At 42.6% G+C, this 21,004-nt stretch overlaps 1 protein-coding gene and 1 long non-coding RNA gene across 8 annotated transcripts in view; both read right to left on the bottom strand.

Moving 5' to 3' along the window:
- Positions 1-14,954, bottom strand: part of LOC136014628 (uncharacterized) — a 66,280-nt gene extending 51,326 nt beyond the window's left edge. For all 7 annotated transcript variants that reach the window (XR_010612808.1, XR_010612807.1, XR_010612809.1 and 4 more), the window contains exon 1: positions 14,419-14,954. This is a non-coding gene — a long non-coding RNA (uncharacterized LOC136014628). The remainder of the gene's footprint in view (positions 1-14,418) is intronic.
- A 3,144-nt stretch (positions 14,955-18,098) lies between these two features.
- On the bottom strand, positions 18,099-20,767 carry TMEM247 (transmembrane protein 247). Its single transcript, XM_065679506.1, has 3 exons — positions 20,675-20,767; positions 19,847-20,158; positions 18,099-18,308 (listed from the first exon to the last, which is right to left on the bottom strand). Exons 1-3 carry the CDS (start codon positions 20,765-20,767, stop codon positions 18,099-18,101), a joined length of 615 nt encoding a protein of 204 aa, XP_065535578.1.
- Between the last annotated feature and the right edge of the window lie 237 nt (positions 20,768-21,004).

Below are 21,004 nucleotides of genomic sequence, written 5' to 3'. Positions count from 1 at the left end.
TTGCTACAGACAACAGCCCAAAAAACTATCAGGATAAGTAACCTAACCTGCCACAAGGACAAAACTGGGAGTTTGTTACCACCATCAGATAAAGCCCTTCAATTTTTGCACAGAAATTGCGTTAACCTTCATAAATGCCTCCTATCTCATCTTCCCATGAAGCCATACATTTCCGTATATCTTTACTGCCTTTGTAACACAATAGTGACAACCAAGATGTGGTTACATTGCCTCGGGGTTTATTGTTTGATTTCTGGTTTTGAAGTTGCTGTATCTGCTCTGTGTACTAATTATGGTTTTGTACTTCAGGCTTGAAGAATGATGTTTAAAAAAAAAGAAAGAAGCAAGTACAAGATGAGTCATTAATACAGAAAAGTTGTTTTGCCTTAGGTTTCACTGTATGGTTTTGACAAGGATAATGCATGTGTTTCTCAGGCGCTAAGCATATTGGGTGGCCATGAATTAGACAGCTAGAGATTTGGGTTTTCCTGCTTACTCACATTTTCCTTAGCCATTTATGAAGTTAAAAAGAAAACCTTAGGAGTTCTACAATGTGTGATAAAAATTCAACTGCGTAGGCTCAAATGAGCACAGAGAGATTGGGGCAGGAGGGAAAAACCAACTAGTACCCTGCCCTGACTGTTCCCAAGGCCAACTAGTACCCTGCCCTGGCTATTCCCAAGGCCATCACAGAAGCCATAAGCCCACCACAGCCTGATCCCCACAATCCCAGAGGAACACAGAAGCAGAAGGGGCAGGCAGAAACCTGAATTAAGGACTTGGAAGACTGGACACACTGCCTGGGCATCTCCTGATACTGTCCCAGCAGGGTCTCAGCCCTGGCTGAGTGTCCAGGCATGAAAAATCAGTCAACACTAGAGCTCCTTTTGGATGGAGAAGAGCTACTGGTAAGGGGTAGAGGACACGTTATGAGATGTGGGGGAAGAGCATTTTGAGATCTCACAAGACTTAATACAGGATGTTTAGGGAAGGTACCAGAGGTGGGAAAGGGGATAATTTAGGTTATTTGGGGATGAACAAGTGTGGGAAACATGGAGAGGCACAGGGACAAAAAAAGGTTATCGCATGTAACAAGTTGACTGTTCGGTACACTTGTCTGGCTGCACGCTGCCCCATCTTATTATATTCATTTCTAACTCTCTTACTGGGCAAGAGACTCTGTTTGCTTTGTGTACGTGTGTGCGTGCATGTGTGTGTATGGAGGTCTGAGTGCAGCTGCTGGAGTCAGACCATGAGTGGTACCATGTGGTCATGGAGCAAGCGGAGGTGTGCAAGGGAGGATGTGTGTTTAAGCAAAGAGTGAGGCGGTGAGGAGGGGAATCAGCCTGAGGGCCAGGGGAACCTCTAAGGGTAAGAGCCACAGGGGAGCTGGCTACTGTAACCAGGATCAGAAATAGGCCTCTTTTTCCCCATCTCTCACTAGAGGACCTCTGTCTTGATCAGCCAGATAGAGAAGGTGGATGCAGCCTTTACTAATGCCTGGGAATACATCATCAGCCTCACTGCCAGTTGGACCTGGGTGTGCAGCTGCCTCACCTATCTCAGGCCACTGGTGGTATAGTTTCCCCTAATTCCTTTCTGAATTCTTATTACTCACACATAAATTGTTATCACTACTCCATACTGTAAGTATGCTTCATAATGTACCGTTATCATCAAGAGACCTTTACACACCAAATTATTGTTTCAGCACTGTATCTTCAAGACCTTTAAAATGACCTTTAAAAAAATATTAATAATTCTCTGGAACTTAGATCAGGGCAATTTAAACTGGAGAAAAAGTAACTTAACCGTCATGAGAGAAAGAGCCATCTATTTTTCACAGGAAAGAGCAGATGAGTTTGCTGTTCACAGGCAAATCCCTGACTGGGATCATGATGGACCTCCCCATCTCTTAATTTATCCACCATCAGATGTTAAGGGCCACAGCCCTTCAGAGATGAGAAGTAGACGATCAACACCAAACAGAGTCAAGAGAAAACTGCCTGAAGAGTGCGCAGGGCATGTAAACAGGAAAGGAAACACAGGCAGGGAGAGGCAGAGTGCCTTTCCCCAGGTCATGCGCCAGGTCCCTGACAAAGCCAGAAATAGAGCCCTGGCTTCCTGAGCCCCCGCCACCCCACGGCACACCTGGTCTCCCATGCGGTTAGGCTGCAGACATTGCTTTTGTGTAGACACCCCTTCAGACACTGATGCACGTGGAAAACAGAGCTGCAGCAACCTCACAGGAGCAGCATCTTTGCTCTTTTCAGGAACTGAAGTTTCAGCAGAAACAATTGGGCCAGGAGGTTTGCACAGCAATTATGAGATTTTAATATTCCTTACTCCAAATCAGTTGTGTATCCTTTCCTGGATAGTGTTTGAGAGATTTGTTTTGCTCTAAATACTCAATTTCTCCTCCCATGTAAGGGGCTATTTTTATCACCGGACAACATCACTGCAGAGTCTAGTTACATGCCTGCTAAGAAAAACTCCCATTTTAACCACTAATACAGCAAAAAACATGACACAAGAAGAAATCACTCTACTAGACAAACACCAAGCCAAATATACAGCACTATTGTAGCCCCTTGCCTCTGAACAGTGGAGGCATTTCAGCCTGGAAGCGTTTCTTAGTTAAGCAACTGATTTCAAGTACAGAAATATTCATTCTCTACATATTCAGTGTGACGACAGCTGCAGTGTCTGTAATGAATGCTGGGGTCCCAAGCCTGTTTAGCCAGACACAAAATTCATCAGGTGAGAATCAGATCATCAGATCTGAATTTGCTCTTCTGGGCCCTTTTCCAGCAGATGCAGGGCAGCTCCTGGGTTCATTAAGTAACTCACAAAATCAGAGCTGCAGGCGGTGGCGTCTCATTCAAGAGCAGCATCTGCGTCATTCCCATCCAGCAACATACGTACTCTGTGCTCTACTTCATACCTCCAAGCTGGTTTGGCCATGTTAATGCAATCCTATGTAGGTGGTTTGGTCTCAGTTTTCTTATTTTTACTATAGCAAAAGGATTTGGAGGAGGGTTTGCATTGTAAACCCAAGGAAATTATATATACAGTTTGTTCTTAAGCCTCTGGGCTTCCTTTTCCAGAAGGAGCACACCTCAGCTAAAAAAAGTGCGCTCCCCTCCACCAGGTTTGAACGTATAACACATATATGTAATTCAGCAGTCACACGCTGTTACCTATCTTTGCAGTAACAACAATCATTCAAGTACCAAAGAGCAGAACATGTGTGAGTGCACACTGTCTTGGTACATACAGACACACACCACCACATCAGTGTCACTAGGAGCAGCTTCTGCCTCATGCAGTCCTGTGCTGACCCTACTCATTCCCATCCCAGGGCTGAAGTGAATTCACCTGCAAAAACTTCAAGGTCTGGAGAAGGGGAGCCTGGGAGCTGGCTGTGCTCTCACTTGCGTGGCATTTCAGCCCCTTCACCCTCGAGGTTTAATTGTCAAAATTGAAGCTTTTTCAAAGTGTATAGCACAAGGTGATCCTATGATCCTTTCCAACCCAAACCATTCTATGAGTCTATTGTGAGACACATTACTTTTATTTGGCAAAATCTTGCCATTCTCCCCAAACACCAGGCTATGCTGGGGCTGAAGAACAACGGGACGAATGTTTCAATGATGCACATACAGCCTGGAGTAAACCAAAGTGAATTAATAAGGCTACACCTGGGCAGTTAGTGCACACGCTGCCTATTACCAGGAGAGGCTGCAAGCCAAATGCCATTAACCTCCAAGGCAGATCATTATTAGACCATAACACCCAACCTGTCATGTCTCATTGTTTCATTAACACAGTTCTGGAAAGCTTCTAATAAAGTCAGGGAAACTGTTGCCTCAAAATTAGCAGAGATTACAAGATTTTCCACGTGAATACTGAGGAGAAGAAAAGGAAGGTTATTACAACCATTTTAAGGGCATTAGAGATAACTGAGATAATTCTGCTTCTGATCTAAGGCCCACTGAAGGCAGTAAACAGGCTCCTACTCTTTTCTTCTGAAACAGTGATTTTATTATTATAAATATGATTCTCCCCCACTCATTTCTTATATTAAATTACAAGTTGCCCAGCCCCGAAGAAACCTGTAATGCATGTACCAAATATTTGCATGGCTGACAAGCTCTGTCTTTGAATCTTCATGAAAGGCATATAATTGTGTTTAATGCAATTTATTTGTCATTAAAGAAGTAAGCTTTGATCCAAACATCTTTGCAACAGAGATCCAAAGAAACTAAAACTCCAGGTCTATTTTAAAGCAATGTGCATTTAACATTCAATCCTTTCCTTATCTGATTAGGAAATTTATTCCCTAGTAGATTACTGAAATATAACAAAGAAAAAAGGTGATACTTATGTAACTTCATTAATGCCTTGCAACTTATGGCTGGGTTTTGTTGTCGTGAGTGTTTCTTGCTTGGTTTTGGCTTGTTTCGTTTCATAAAGAAGGGACTAGATGATCTTCAAGGTCCCTTCCAACCCAAACCACTATGATTCTCATCTAATCTTTGGGACAGAGGTCATTGACTGTTCCACAACTCTGGGAAGATCAGACGGCACCTAACCAAGTAGTCTTCTAGCAGTTTAATGGGTCTCGAATGCCAGCTGACAAAACCACACAAATTTAACTGGGAAAGAAAGAAAATGAGAGTTTTGAAAAACCTTAGAGGAAACACTTTCATTAATGTTGTATTGTCAGTGTCAGTTTATTTGCATTTAAGCAATTTGTTGCAATGTGTGCAAGGCCAGCACGAACATTGTACTTCTCTTCGCAAGGGCGGAACCAGCTAGCTGGGATTTGTTGCTGGTCTTTTTCTTTTCTTGGTTTAATCAAGACATGAGCAAAACAAATGCCATCAGTTAAGGGAGAAGAAAAAAAAAAAAGAAAAATAAAAGAAAAGCAAAGGAAAACACTCTCTAAAAGAAAAAAAAATACAAAAAAGATGTTTTTTTTCCTTTGCCAAATGTCTCCAGGAAATTTTCTGTGGGAGTTGGGACATTCACCTCCCAGAACCCAGCCCCCAGTGAGGAACTGAAGTGTGCCAAGCCAAGGGAAGAGGGAGGGTAGAGAAAAAAAAAAAAGGAATCAAATTCTATACTGATTGTGAAATAACCCGGATCATCAAATTTCCTATTACACATGTGAAATATTTCTTTAAAAGTAGGAGAGTTCCTCAGAAGTCGTGACTGCTTAAAAAGAAAGAGAATAAAACCCCTTGAAGTCTATACTCATTTGATTTTCAAACTGGTTCTTATCCACATGAAAATTGGTTATTATGGCACTCAAAAATCACAACACTTGTAGTGGACGGGACCATCTTTCAGCCACATCACTCTCTGCACCTCAGGTTAGCCTGTTTCTGACACTGGCAAATACCAGATGCTTTGGGAAAAACCATGTCTAGCACAGGCCTGTGGTAACAGCTCACCAGATTACTCTGCCAGGGTCAACACAATTCACAGGTCTCCTGCGAGACTCCTTAAACCCAGAACTCTTGAACCTGTATGAAGTTCTAGCACATCGAGCGTTCAACAGCTTAGGTGAGGTTACAAACCTCCTCCCCTCACTTTAAATCCTAAACGCCCTACAACTTTTCATAGCCCCTGGATCTCATAAGCAGTAGCAAACAACTAATTCCTTTTCATCTTCCCCTTCCCTATGGTGTCGAAAGACTTGTCCATCCTCTCTCAGTAACTTCTTTCCTAAGAAAGGAAGTCCCAAGTTTATCTACTACTGTACAGAAGCTGTTCAGTGCTTTTGATAATTATTGGCTGCTCTGACCCCAAATCTTCTCTAGCTCTAATCTACCCTCTGATGTGGAGCTGCTTTTAGCCCTTTTATGCAGTGCTGGCCTTTGACTACTTAGGCCATTGTGTGAAGCCTCAAAGCAGGCAACAGTGGACCCAAAGGCTCTTCCAAAAAAATCAGTATAAGGCAAACACCTGGCTATTGCACCCACCAAGTGCTCAGGGTATGGCAGACAAATGCATTCTTAAACTCAAACAACCAACACCACACACCAAACAAAATCCAGGTTTTCATTCTAAATCATATAAATTTTGAGTGAAGGTAAATCAGATATTTAAGCAATTAGTATTTTTTTAAAGAGAAAACAGTCCTAGAACAGACTCACTGATATGAACAGCTTAGTTAAACGGAATTCCTAATGGTATCATGCTAGTTTGAATTCTTCATATGATGAACCTCTCTTCCTACCTAAATGACACGGAAATTGTCATGCTGTGAAGACAAAGGTACTTTAGAATGCCTGCACAGTCAAAGCAACTCAGTCCCAGGGAATCTTTCTGTAGGACACCCTTGTTAATTTAGCCCTCAAAAAGGGCCTGAAATGTAATTGTTAGGCTCCCAAGTGCAGAAGACCCATTCTGGAAAGTCAGTTTTTCCATTTGTTTTTAAGCAACAACCAGCACATGCGTTTGAGTGCCCCAAGAGGTAAACTTGCATTTCTGTCCCCAGACGGAAGGACAGAATTTGCTGCTTCTTCAAATGCTTTCCACTCCTTTGATTAACTGAGCTCTTCATTAAGAAAAATACAGAATTAGATGAGTAAATCCTGTGTATTAAGGATGTGATGGGGATGGGGGGGGGGGGGGGGGAACATCACAGTATGAACTCTATTCTCCCTCATTTCTTGAAGGCTGCTGGCCAGATATTGCAGGAGGACCCACAGGCTTGCTGCTAGCAGACTCTGTAGCAAGTCAGGAAAACTGTCCCTGCAGACCTGTAGAGGCCATTCAGGGAAATAAAATAGAGCTCCACCAGAAAACCATCAGTAAGCAAAGAGTGCCAGCCGCACAGGGCCCGAATCACACAGGGGCAGCTTCAGTTCCTTCACATCTCACCCTAAACTGAGCAAACACTGCAGAAGTCAGGGAGCTTTCCTTATAACTGGAGCACAGGGCCAGGCCTTTGGCAGTGTGTTTAGGGGACAGTTGTAGCTGTGATGACATTTTAAAAAGCTGTGGAAGCCCAGCCACAGATGCAGAGATGAAGCTTTCATAGCATGCATTCTAATAATTTCTGTTTAGATGGCTTAGTTTTAGTTAGGGGGTTTTTTTTCCTAATTCCTTTTTTGTGTGGGAATCTGCTCTGGTTTAACTCAAAGGTCATTTTTAAATCTGTGTGCATTTACAGTGCTAGACAAATATTTGTCAAATATACAGGCTGCTGGTCTCAGTGCAAAGATAAAGGTTATGGGGGAGGAGGGAAGGCGAAAAAAACCCAACCAATGCAGAACGTAGAACTGAATGAACCTGAAGGAGAAGCATCCATCATCCAGCCGGAGACACACTCCTGCTAGCAGAGACTGCCACCTTTTGGGGAACGGCTGCAAAGGCGAGCAAAGTGGATGTTCCCCCTTTCCCATCAGTTTTCCAGGCCTGGTTCTGTATTTGCATGTATGTCAGAGTCAAATGGTTTTAATTTTGCAGCTAACCTCCAGTAGAAGAGTCTACTTACAAAAGGATCCTTGAGCTCCACTAGGTTTTTAGTCCGTTTCTAAAAAACCGAGGTCTATTTTTTTACAGCCCGTTCATCTCTTCTGCTCCTACTGTATTTGAATCTGTTAGACAATTTCAATCAGATTTTACACATGGAAACATCTCAGATAACAAAAGCCCAAGTCAGTTCTTGAGAGTTAGCAGCTGAGATAAGCTATATTACAATTCATGCCTCATTTTGGGAGAGCAAAGGAGGAACTTTGCTAGGACACTTCTTGGCTGGAAGCAGCCAGGCAGCCTGCAGTGGCTAGTGGAAGCCGCATCCACGCTAATACTGTTTCTTACCCAGACATGCAAGGGACAAACAGGGGTCACTGGGATAGATATACCAATAGTGAAACAGATCACAAGCCAATTGAATTAAAACATCATTGGCTGGCTCTGCTACTCTTTTGATGGCTTGCCTTGCAGATGCACAGGGACAGAGCCCCAAGGGAGAAAACTAAATGCTTTCCACTCCTTAAATGAGTTTTGTAAGGATGCTTCTATAGCATGTGGGAAATACAACTGTTAAAGATACTGACTTAGGATTTTCAGGCACATTTTACCTGTAGGCTGATATCGAAATACATAGTCATGTTAAAAACTAAACCCAAACTCAATCATGCAAAAGACTGCTGTTGTAAGAAAAATATTCTTACCACATCAGTTGAAATGAAAACAGTAAATACTGTAATTTCTGTTGTCCTTGTCCCTCTTATAAAAGGGGATTTGGGCTTATTTTCCCAATTTCGATCCTATTTTGACAGATATAGGGTTATTAGGTTCTTGAAAGAGTCCTGACAGTAGGTCGGGAAAGGGAAGTCAGCCTCAATGCCTCACAGAGGACCAGACTACAGCCAGAGCTCATCCACATCATTAAACACAAGGGGCTGTGCAGGAATCCAGAAGTCACATTTTATCTCAGAACACCACCTGTAGCTGTGCCCCACTGAAACCCCTCTCCTGAGCTGCCTTTCTCTGTTTTTATAAAATATGGTCTTTTACATTGACACTGATCTCCCTTGCTTGCTCTCTCAGACAGGGAACTCTGTCAAACCACAGCAGAAGTCTTCTCTACAGCCCCTGGGGGCAGTGATGCCAAGGGGTGTGCTTTATGGAAGCCTTCCCATGACTGAACACCTAAACAGCCTTCCAGCCCTATAAGATGCTCTCTTAGATGCTCTCAGGGGACTGCAAGGACATTACCCTTCAGAAGGTCCAAAGAACCTGCATGTTGCCCTGCTACTGCAAAAGGGAATAAGGCAAAATGCTGTCATCTGATGTGTCTCTCAGAGCAACATTTCCCAGCAGGTCTTCCATTCCACCTAGCTGCTTTCCTCACCAGGCTACTACCATCTCACCCTCTCCCTCCTCTTGCTCCTTGTCCCCATCTGCACTTATGGTGAAATTGGATCTTGATATGGAAGAAGAGTGGAGGCTGAGATATTAATGACCCCAAAGAATTACTGGGGCTGTGAATGAAAAATGACACTAGAAGGGAGAAGCAATGAATGTCAACCAGGAGGCTTAGTGATTGAAGGGCAAGAGGAAAAAAAGTTGCTTGGACAGCATGAAAAACTTTGCTTGCAGGGGGCAAGCCACCTTCCTTCCTTATCAGCTTATCTGAAAAGCAGGAGCCATAGCACATCACACTGCAGAGGGCACTGGAGAAAGGACTTTGACAGAGCCATATCAGACCCAGCATCTTAGTGGGGCAGGTGCTAAAAGATACCTTGGTTGATTTTCCTCTCTAGAAAGAAAAGGAGGGGCAAGAGAATAAGGTACTGAGACCTCACTGGTTAGAAGTCACAACCCTAGGATCTGAAAACATCATAAGAACACCAGAAATCTATATATAAATCACTGCAGGATGTCCTACTCTTTAAAATGCAGTGAGGCATGTTAAACTCTACAGATAGCTGACTAGCCAGCTATTCCCATTTTCAGTGCTGAAATATCATGGTAGCTACAAGCCACTGAAGCCCACATAAATCAAAACCAAGTCAAAACTTGCCAGAGGTCAGGAGAATAAGTGATCTTAAAAGATTTATTCCACCATAGCGTGAAGGCTGAAACGTTTCAGGCAAAGAGGCCATTAGCGTGGCTACATATCCAGCACCTCTGAACTAAGGTTTAGAGCCAAAATAATTTTCCACCCCTTAAAGGCTCCCGAAAGAACATGCTCCTGTCATCAGAGGATAACTTTCTCAGACATCAGCTTGTGCAAACAGAATAAAAGCTGGGCATTTTCTAGCTTTAATAGACAAAGGTATTGCTCACTGCGTGGGAATAACACAGAAAATAACTTATTTCACCCTTGAATAGCTAGTCTTGTCACAGGCAGAGATTCAGAATATCCTTTTTTCAGTTAGACATCCTTGAAGGATGCTACAACTTTGGTGAGCCAAGCAGAGTTAATCAATTAACTTCCTTGTTTTCCTGGGAAAAGAAAAAGCATTTTCTCCATTGGAATTGCTGTAGCAGAACTGACAACAGATACTGATTCAGTGAACTGAAGAACACTGTTGGGAATACGTGACAGCTGAAGGCTTGTCTGAATCCTTGTCCAGCACAGACACAGGATCATGCTGTGGTTACCCTAGTTTCCAGTATTCCATTAAGAAGTGACAAATAACGTGACCCCAAACAAGCCAAAAAGTAATTTACCCTTTTGCAGTTCTCAACCCAAAGGTAGATAGGCTCACTCTGAGATGACATCCCTGAAAACAGGGTAAGTGAAAGGAATTTAAGCTGTCATGGTCTTACTGAGCTGCTACAGCACTGCTCTGGATTGCCTCCCTTCTGCCAGCCTTACTGTTTTCTGTCTATTGGTTTACTCTCAATGTCAAGGGCATATTTGGCTTGGCCAAAAACATGGATCAAAGCAAGAATCTCTCCTCTGACCTCAGAATATCCCATGGAATGGGCAAAAATCAGGCTCCAGGGCAGCTTTGCAATAAAATAAAACGGATAACCTCCCAGGCCAGCAGAAATGTTCAAGTTCTCTCCTTAAAACAACCAATAAGCATCTGGAATATTGCGTCCAGTTCTGGGCCCCTCTGTTCAAGAAGGACAGGGAATTGCTTGAAGGAGTCCAGCGCAGAGCCACAAAGATGATTAAGGGAGTGGAACATCTCCCTTATGAGGAGAGGCTGAGGGAGCTGGGTCTCTTTAGCTTGCAAAAGAGGAGACTGAGGGGTGACCTCATCAATGTTTACAAATATGTGAAGGGTAGGTGTCAGGATGATGGAGCTAGGCTTTTTTCAGTGATATCCAGTGATAGGACAAGGGGCAATGGGTATAAACTGGAGCATAGGAAGTTCCACGTTAACATCAGGAAGAACTTCTTTACTGTAAGCTACTCACCAAAATCTATCAAGACAAGCTTTAACAGCAAGATAGGGGTGTTCTATGAACCAACCACAGTGAGTCTGTCACCTCAGATCACCTGGAAGAATTCTTTTCAACTTTGGCAGGTGAATGAAATAAGCATTTTCTGTTCTAGGCACCAGAATGAAGCTGGATGAACAGGTCTGCCAGCCTAACTTGCCAGTTCAGGGTTATTTCAGCCAAGACAACTTCTGCTCCACATACATCCTTTTCTACCCTGGTCACATTACTAAAAATGTTATTACTTGAAGCATTTAAGTAGAATACAACTCAAAATCATGAAAAGCTAGGAGATTTAAGACACTGCTTAGTAACACAGGGCAAGGTTTCTCACAGTGTTGAGGTCTTATACATTAAAAGCCCTCCAAAAATTCCGCCAGGTTTGGTCATTGTGGAGCACATAATTCCTTTGGCTCCTTGGACCTCTACATTTGCTAGATTTAAGCAAATGGTTGGAAAGGTTGTCCTATCTCTAACCTTCCCTCAACCTCCCTTCTTTCTAACGGAAGGGGGGAAAAAACCTAACCTAAAAGAAATTGTCTACCTTGGGGAGAACAGAGCAAGTGTCTTGAATGATTTTGAAACTTTCAAGCTACTCCTCCAAAAGGATAACCAGCCTTTAAAGAAGATGGAAAAGCAAAGGTCAGTTACAAAGCCAGCATGCAAAGATGACTCTTCTGTGAGAAACCCCTCCAAGCCCAGTGCAGCAACTGATGATCTCCAAGAGAGGGCAGTCTGAGACTAGGGACGATTCACAGGGCGTGCTGCTGTTACACCTGTTTTTTGTCCCATTTTATCGTATGTACCCAAGAAGCTTGATGTCTGAATAGCACTGGCCATTAAAGAAATCTTGGATACATGTCAAAGCTTACAAGTTAGCATCCTGCAAGCTTTAAAGGAGAAGGAAATGTTAATTTCCTTTTACAGATGCTATAACACAGCAAAAAGCATTCTGCATGTGGATTTAGTCCAACAAAAAAAAAAAGCCTGCACTGAAACACACGCTCATCTTTAAACACACCATCAATTCTAAAGCAGTCGATGGCACATTTCTTTGCTCCTGAGTTCACCAGCAGCAAGATCATGGCAAGAGGCAATCACACAGATTCCGCAAGATCAAATACTAGCACAGCAAAAATAACAGCAACAAAACTGCAGTTTATGTACTGTTTTCCCCCAAAGACAAAGGCTCTTATGGGGCTTTTCTTATTTAATGCCATTATGAGCCAGCTAGACTGTGCCAACCCTGCTGTCTACTTATCCCTCTTCTCTTTACTACCTAAACAATTAGGGAGAGAAAAAAGCAACAGACCAGAGTTTTCTCTACCTCTCCTCAAATCCTTAATGAAGACCACCTGGAAAAGTCAACCCCAAAATCCAGTCCAGTACCTTCTTTCTTGCCAGTGAGCACACTGGCTTCTAGAAAGAGGCAAACCCTTCTACTAGTTCCTACTGTTTCATCTGCTCTTGCCTTACAGGTGGCAAAGCCCACAGACATGTTCACCCCAGTCAGAGGAACTGGAGGCCACCAAACATCACCCCTTCAATCAGAATCACCCTCAGCATCTTAGAGATGCACCTCACCCTTTTTCTCCATCTTTCTCTCTCCCAAACATTCACATGAAGCCATCTTTGTCCATGTTGGTGACCAATTTCATTGAGGTCCAATTTTAGTGAGCTGGTGAAAAAGGTCATACACTCAATGTTTTTCTTTAGTAAGGTTAAACCACATGGATAGCAGGAGTTTCACAACAGCAGTTTGACTTCCTGGGGCAGAAAACACAAAACAGAACACCAGGGGAGAAAATTCTTAATAGAAATTCAGTTATTTGCTGTGATTTTAGGGCCGCAGATGAAAGCAAACACAGAACTGTTTTCTTCCTTCCCGCATTGAAGTACTCAGAAATCTCCCAAATTAACAAACACTTCACCAGCTTCTGTTGCCAACAGAAGAACCCTATGGGAACCCCCACAACTCAGATCAAAGTTATTGCCCAATGTGCATACCTGGAAAGTTCTGTGGCTATAACAAGACTTTTACTGCTATATTATCCCATCAACCTGGGCACTGGCAATACTCCTGAGTGCTTATGCAAGCCGGAAGAGCTACCACTGAGGTTTACAGAATGATTTTCACTGGTTTCAGTGAAAGCTGGACCAGGCTATGTCATAGAAGCAGTCTACATGGTGAGGTCCTTGGATGAAAGCACAGAGAAAGGCTTTCAAAATTCTCTTCACAACAATAAAAGCAGCAACGTACCTCAAGAGACCATGGCTTTCAAGAGACCAAATGACTATTTCCCTCACACCCATCCAAGGGAGGGTATTTCAAACAGTCTGAAGGAATTGAGTCCATGGAGTACTAAGCAATAAGAAGGAATCCCCAAAGTGCAGAGTTAATTAACCTAACTACAGCACTGCAAGCACCTTTTTCTTTTGTTGGAGAAAAGCCAAGAACACAAGCCTTTTTGCAGACACAGTACACCTCTGCAGAGAGGTAAAGTGTCTTGCTTTTAAACACACCACACATTTCAAAGCTAGCCCTTATACAGCCAAACACACACAAAAAGAAAAGGATAATTCAAGAACATTACTGTAATTTAGGCCAGCTGGTTTGGGTCTTCAAAAACAAAATGGAAGACAATAATGAGCAGTGGAGTTTCAGGTGTGAGGCTGAGCCCACATGTGGCTGTGATTAGTAGCATACCAAGTGCAGCCACTTACCCAGTCAGGCCTCACATCCCACCGAGATGGGGGACCATTTACATACACAAACACAAGCTTTTTGCACCCTAATTTTGTACAACAGGGAGTCATCCCTACAACTGTATTGCAACTGGAAGCCTAACTCATTCTGTAAAAACTACAAAGCAGTTTATAAAGCTCAAGAAAGCACCTAGCAGGACCTAAACCAGTTTTGTTCAGCAGAGCTTCTGTTAATCTAAAAGTTGTATCAGCAGCCCCAGTACTCTTTTCTCCCCACTCCCTCTACGCCCAGAGTCCATACTGAAGAAGCTGGCCACTCACAACTGCTAACAAGTAGTATTGGCCTTTAAGCCAGTCCCAAAAATACTTGGAGCAAAAGCATCCAGCCTAGAAGAGCAGCAACACTTCACCAAAGTAGCAGAAGTGTGCATAACACTTTGCCACAGACAAATTATTCCATAGAACAAGGAGGGCAGAGTCCCCACCTCTGCCTTTACTGATACCCTCTTTCCCCCTGCTCTGCCTGCCAGGCTCAGAGTGGCCCGGAGCCCACCTGAGCACACAGGGGACCCTGCTGCAGCTCAGCAGGGCCATCTTTTTCTCCTCCTGCCCTACCTCACCCCTCGCATCAAGCAAATCATTATTCACAAATTATTACAGGTTTTATCCGGACAACACTTCAGGCATCATACAGATGAAAAATAAGTAAAATTAATATTACACACATCAGGGCGTACAGACCCACCTGTAACACCCCTTTCTTCTCATTAAAAGGTTTATATCACTCACCCCAGCACGGTTCCGAAGCTCTCCGAGGTTTCTTTGTCCCTTTCCAAGCACTGATATCCCTCTGCTGTCGCTCCCCGTGCTCTGTGCTTGCCCTAGGAGCAGCCTGCCCGGCGGTGCCCGAGGCGGGCCGGGGCGGGGCTCCCGGTGCTGTGTCCCGAGGTTATCCCGAGGCTATCCCGGGATACTCGAGCCGTGGGCAAAGCCAAAGGAGCGGCTGAGTCGGGCGCGCGTTGAGAACAGGCGCGCTGTCCGGACTGAGTTTAGCCTGGCTCGACCGGGTCAGCGTAAGCAGAGGGTCCCAGTGAAGTGCCTTGCCCCCTAACCAGTCTCAGCTGGGACTCGTTTGAGCTGATCAGTGCAGGGGGTGGAAGCAGTGGATGATGGTCTAGCAAGATCTTCCTTTCTGTTGCACTGCCTTTTTTCTTGTCCCCTCTCCTTAGCCTCCCACTGCAAAGAAAGAACAACATAAATAAGATGAAGTTTTGAGCAGGGTTTGTTAAGGCTGTGTATAGGTAGGAGCTCAGCTTGGGCTCAGGGTGTCAGTCTGAGGTCTGAAGTCACCAACTAACGGAAAAGAGCCTGTGCAAAGCTCTTGCAACAAAGCTGACCTCGCAGACTTCTAAAACCCCCAGCTTCGCGTACAGAAACACTGCAGGCTAGAGGGCCCCGGAATGAAGTTGCTAAGTATGAAATGAGTTTCGGTTCGGTGGTGGGTTGGTGTCTTCCTTTCCCTTCCAAGCTTGCCCTTCGGTTTGGTGCAGGTGGTATCTTTCTTATGAGAGAGCAACAAATAAATGCTGTAAAATGTAGCCTTGGCTGTACCAGAGAAATTGACAAACATTTTGTTTCGCCAGGATCAGTAATTCCCAACTCAGGTACTAATAAATCACAAATTAGCTGCTGAAACACATGGGAATTTGAATGTGTTATTTTTAACTGTTAAATTTGGGCTCTTCATAGTGGCTTCTGGAACTCTAGGATAACTTTATGCTGCAACCCTGAGGGTGAAAAAGCTCTTGTACTTGTGGTTCTCTTGAAATCAAACCAGCTGTAAAATACTGTCTATTTTTAGGCTTAAAATAGCTGAAACCACTGAGTTTCCTGTGGTTTCACATGAAACCATGTACTTTGTGATGAGTGTGCCTACTGTTGTAAAAGTAAGGGCACAGGGCACAGCCAGGCAGCTCAAAGGGTGTAATTGTCACCCCCATGAAGGGCAAGAGCTGACCAAAGTGCAGAGGACCTGAAGCATTTAGGGAGGAGTTTGGGTTATTCTGTTCTTTGCTGTATGGGTACTTATAACTTTACTTACAATTATTTTCAGCCGGTTTTTGAGCTGTAGCTGCCAGAAGCCAGGCAGCTACACAGAAATTGCCACTCAAAGAAAAACATCTAGTTCTCATCAATGTGGGAGTAAGTTTAAAAGTATAACATGGGTACTCATGATGGCTGAGAGATACTCATGATGGCTGAGAGAGCACCTGTTAGGGACAGGCAAACCCATTTTCTTCCTTGATTAGGAGGGGATATGGGAGTGTTTGGAATATGTGTGTATGGTGAGGCAGCTGTCTTAAGGCTATTTAGTATTATCTCCTGTGTGCAGTAAATAAAATGCAAAAGACTAATAACTCTTTCTGCCTCTCCCCAAAAGCTAGCATTGAAAGAGTGTCCAAAATAACATTTCTGTGCAGACTTTATTGCGGAACTTCTAGTGGTCTTGCATCTGTGACTAACTGGGCTGGAACTAGATGAGCTTTAAGGTCCCATCCAACCCAAACCATTATACCACAGAACCACAGAATCATGGAATGATTGGGGTTAGAAAGGACCTTAAAGCTCATCTAGTTCTAGCCCCCTGCTGTGGACAGGGACACCTTCCCCTAGACCAGGTTGCTCAAAGTGGAGTAAAGGGGGAGAGTTCTATGATTCTATATTTGTAGCTGTCATTTGAATTAATGATATTAAACACAGATTCATACAACCTCTGTTGATTAAAATCCGAGAGTTACCAACAATGAAGAGAAATATTCCAAGTTGCTTGTGCTATTGCAAACCATATTTATATCCAGGCTATCTGCAGGACATCTGCAGTGTTTTCAGATTCAGCAGAAAACAAAGGACAGACTTCTCTCCATTGTTTAGGTGACATTCTCATTATTTTAGTGAAAGAAAAACGCAGATTTGAAAGCAGCTTATTTACAGGTCTTACTCTTAAGTCATTTTAAAAAAATGACAGAAATCCTAAAGTGTTGAAGGGGCCTGGGATTTCAATGAGCTGATGGTTACTTTTGCTGGAAAAAGAGGAACTGCAGCTGGGTAAAGCTTTTATTCGCTTATTTTTGGTTGGTCTAGTTCTCTAAATGTGTGTATGCAAGCCTTAACTACAGCAAGCAATGTCTCATTGCCACTTTTAGCAAGATTGTGCCACTACTCATTTCAGTCTTCTGCAGATCCTTCCATGTATGTAAAGTGTACCTTCCTTATAACCTTCCACTGCTCAGAAACACAGAGGCTGTTGAAACACAAGAAGATCCTGCATTCATTCTTCACTGTTGAGAAACTGCTCAGTCACCATACCTGGGTCTGAGATACTCTCTTCTCCACTGCCTTGGTTCAGTCACCCTTTACATAGCATTGGTTTTGTAAACACATTGCATGTCGTGCGCAAAGAACACCATCTTGACTGAGGTCAGATTGATCATGGATACATGATAAACCTGAGTAGGGTTAGAGTATACCCATGTCACACTGACCTGAACAGGTTTTTGCTTATCTAACCTTGACTATTAAATACTCTTTAGGTCGTTTTCCTGTTAAGAGCAGAGTGCAAAGAGAATGCAGACTGAGACAAAAGACTTATTTAAATAAAACAGAGTAAGACAAATGCATGGGGATATAAGGGTGCGTTATGCTCTGATTCTAACACCATTTGAAGGCTGACGAGATTGTACTCACTCTAACCTGACATACCATATGGTAGATGACTCTTCTCAGCTGGAAATATCATCTATTGTGTGACTAAAGCAGTATTAAAAGGGTCTAGTCATATTCTCACTAGACAAAATACCTTTTATTTAGGCTGTATTCAATACCTTTCCTTATCAGCATGGAAACTTCAGAAATTGTGATGCCTCAATTATAAAGAGTGTATGTACTCACCAGTGCTTACTGATATAATGCTGAGACAAACTGTGTACAACTACAGAGGATGGCACAACACAGAGAAGAATGTTTCTGTCCCAGAGAGGGAGACCACTCTAATGCAAAGCAGTGTGCCCATTGCACATGGTAGCGAACAGATCGTTAAATTCTCTCAAGCATCTCCCACCATGCTAATAAACACAACTGTGAAACCTCTTTGTGATAATTCATTATAGGTAAGCTCAAGTCACTATGCTGCTAATCCAAGGAGGTGAGATAAAATAGAACATGTTCCAAAATGATTTCTTATTGTGTGTAACTTTATTTGCATAGATGAATGCCCCTGAATGATGCTAAGCTTGTTGGTGAGACACCATGAAACCAAATGATGCCATTCAGGCACAATTTTCTTCAGGAAATCAGTTGGTTTTCCTTAATTAGGCATGTAATGATAGCTGAAATCCCGCATGTATGATCGATGTAGTGATAATAAAAAAGCGACAAGAATGGGGCAAAAAGAGTAAAATATGCAGCTTTTCTTAAGGATATTTCTTGATATTTCTGTAATCTTGGAAAATTGTTTTAAGAATGTAGAAGAGCACAATAGCAAAACAGAACAGGTAATGGGTTTGGAAAATGTAGAAGACCAGCTCCTTTAAAGTATAAATAAGATGAAAGATGATGAAGCAGTAAAGGAACAAGGCATATTGGTTCGAGGGCTGGAGTAGGTTTTGGAGTCCTTCATTGACCTGCAGAAACAGGAAAAGATACACATTATGTCACACATCCACTCCATGTTTCTCTGAGCACACCTCGCCCTCTGGCACTCTCAGCTCATGAAAAGCTGCTGTGAGATAAGCCAGCTTGTGAAATACTGTGTTCAGTGGCAAATGTCACATCCCCACCAGACCCATAACATAAGTTAAGCTTTCTCTCTCTGAAATGAAGGTGACTGACCTCATATTTACTGCAAGAACAAGTGTGCAGGTACACAAAGCAGGTCATGTGAAGTAAGGGCACATCCATGGTAAGGCTTTTGTGCATCTGTCTCTATATCTGCTCAATAAACTGTTGCCTACGGTTTTCCACTGTGTGGGCATTTCACACATTCACACATATTCATGGGCAATCTCTCAGGTCTTAATTTTATAAGAAAATCCAGTAGTTAATTTGTTTAATCCAGATGCATGTCAGTAATTTAGCAAAGTGTATATTGGACCTGATCCTCACTGTTTTTCTCTGATAGAACTTCACTGATTTCATTGGAACTACATTTACTTCACATAATTGTGAGATCCTATCCAGGCCTATGGATTAGCTATATGAATGAATAAATAAATAAATAAATAAATGTATATGGAAAATTGCAGGGATTATCTTGTATATAGCTTAGTGCCATTCTTGTATGTGATCTGAGCTCCTATGTACAACCACAACATGAATGCTACGATTAGTGTGTAAAACATGCCCTACTATCCTGTCCTGATTGCATAGAATCTGCAAGAGAAGGCAAACACTGCAAGTACCTCTAAAACTTTGATGATTTAGAATCAGATACTCCACTTAATCTCTCAGTCTAATGACAAATTACATTAAACTGGAGGAGAGTCAAGCCCACAGACAGCCAATGTGATCAGGAAGAGCCCAGGCAACCAAGATTGGCAGCTGTCCCATTTGTTAAACTGTGCCAAATAGAATGGTCTCTTCTGGGCTGGACTATTGTTAACCAGAGACTCATATGCCTGAACATACAATAACCTCATCTACTTCTGCGAAAAACAGGCTTGCAAAATCTGACTAATTGTCTATAAAACTTTCATTACTTTGGGAGGTTCTTTCATCTAATTATTTATTCATGCATTTATCATCTCAAATCATCTAACTGTAACCGAGGAAATTGCTCCCACTGTAGAAACAGGAAACTGATCAAAGTGGTGTTCAGAGCAATCCCTCTGATGGGGGGGGGTGGGGGGGAAGTAAGGAAAAAATCGTGTTCTTGGATCCTTTCATCATACTCTTAATTGTGAGTTAACTGTTCTTTAATATATTTTATAGCAATGAATGTTACCACAGTTCATATTCTAGAGAGTGGAACAACTCCATTCTCCTTAAGTATGTATACAAGCTGTAAAGATCACCTAGACAGGACTTTAAAAGAAGTCCCTGGACTACTCAACACACAAAAGAATAAAATCTTACAAAATGCATAATGTATTGTCCTGGGTTCATGTAATGTGAATGTTTCAGTAAAGACTGTGTTCAACCCTTTTTGTGTTTCCCCACTTACCGATCCTTTTACTGCCTGCTGACGCATCTTCTCCATTACCTCTTCATGAAGCCTTTGCTTTTCCTTATCCTCCTGTTCACATTTCAGTTTAGCCAGCATAAAGTGCCACCTCATCCTCTCAAGCTCAAGATGAGCTCCTGTGACCTGCTGGTCACGGGGCCGTTGCAGCTCCGATTCACTGGTGGACACATCTGACTGCAAACTGCTGGTTCCTCCCATATCCAAATATCCTGTAGGACTCTTAGCATCCATGCTCTCTGTTTCATTGTCTGAACTGAAAGACAATGTTGGCGTGCCTGTGATGGATTCCTGCTGTAAATTGGAGAGAAGGAGGATAAATTAATATTTAAGCTGATAGTTGAAAATAGAGTATGGTCATCTAAGTCAACCTGAATATTCGTTCAAGTGATTATTCACACATTTGTATAACGACTCAAGAGTTATCTAATATCCATTATTTCCCTTTAAAAATTGTGTTCCGAAAGTCAGAAATCTTCCATTGAATATCACCTTACAAAATATGAAATATCCACCGTATAAAAATTTTCTGATTTGAAAATGTAAAGAAAATTTTGACAGCATTTAATTAGGGCCTGGCTGGTTAAAACCAAACACTATGGCTCTTTTGACCAAATGAAAGGATTTTGCTTTTTATGAATTTGATGTTAATCTCTAAAGATGGGAGCTACTGAGGTTCTTCACCTCTGAGAATAAACTCAAATGTCTCACAATCCTCACTTTCCTTTGCAGATTCAGTTTCCTGGCTGATCTACATCTTCCATGATGCACTGTAGTTTTACATCTGGAAGAATTTTATTTTCCACTCACCATCTTTTCAGATTGCTGCTCCTCCTTGTCATTATTCTGGGCTTTCTGGGAAGTAAGTTTCAGAGCTTTTCGAATTTCTTCAAGCTCTTCCATAGCTGTTTGGAAAGAATATTCTGATTCTTCTAGATCACTGCTTTCTTCCAAATCTCCTTGTATTTTCTGGTCTTTAGCAAACAGGGTTTCTGTCTCAAGACGGGGGCCCTCCACTGAAGTCAAAGCATCTCCAGGGATGTTCTAGAATAGAACATAGAATGGACATAGCTCAGTACTGACAATGAAGCAGGTGACCCTTCTAGATGCAAGAAAAGGAATGACTCTGAGAATGTGGGT

This window comes from Lathamus discolor, chromosome 5, assembly GCF_037157495.1.
Source record: "Lathamus discolor isolate bLatDis1 chromosome 5, bLatDis1.hap1, whole genome shotgun sequence".
Classification (NCBI taxonomy): Eukaryota; Metazoa; Chordata; class Aves; order Psittaciformes; family Psittacidae; genus Lathamus; species Lathamus discolor.
The sequence above is the reverse complement of the archived record's forward strand: the minus strand, read 5'-3'. Positions and strand labels throughout refer to the sequence as shown.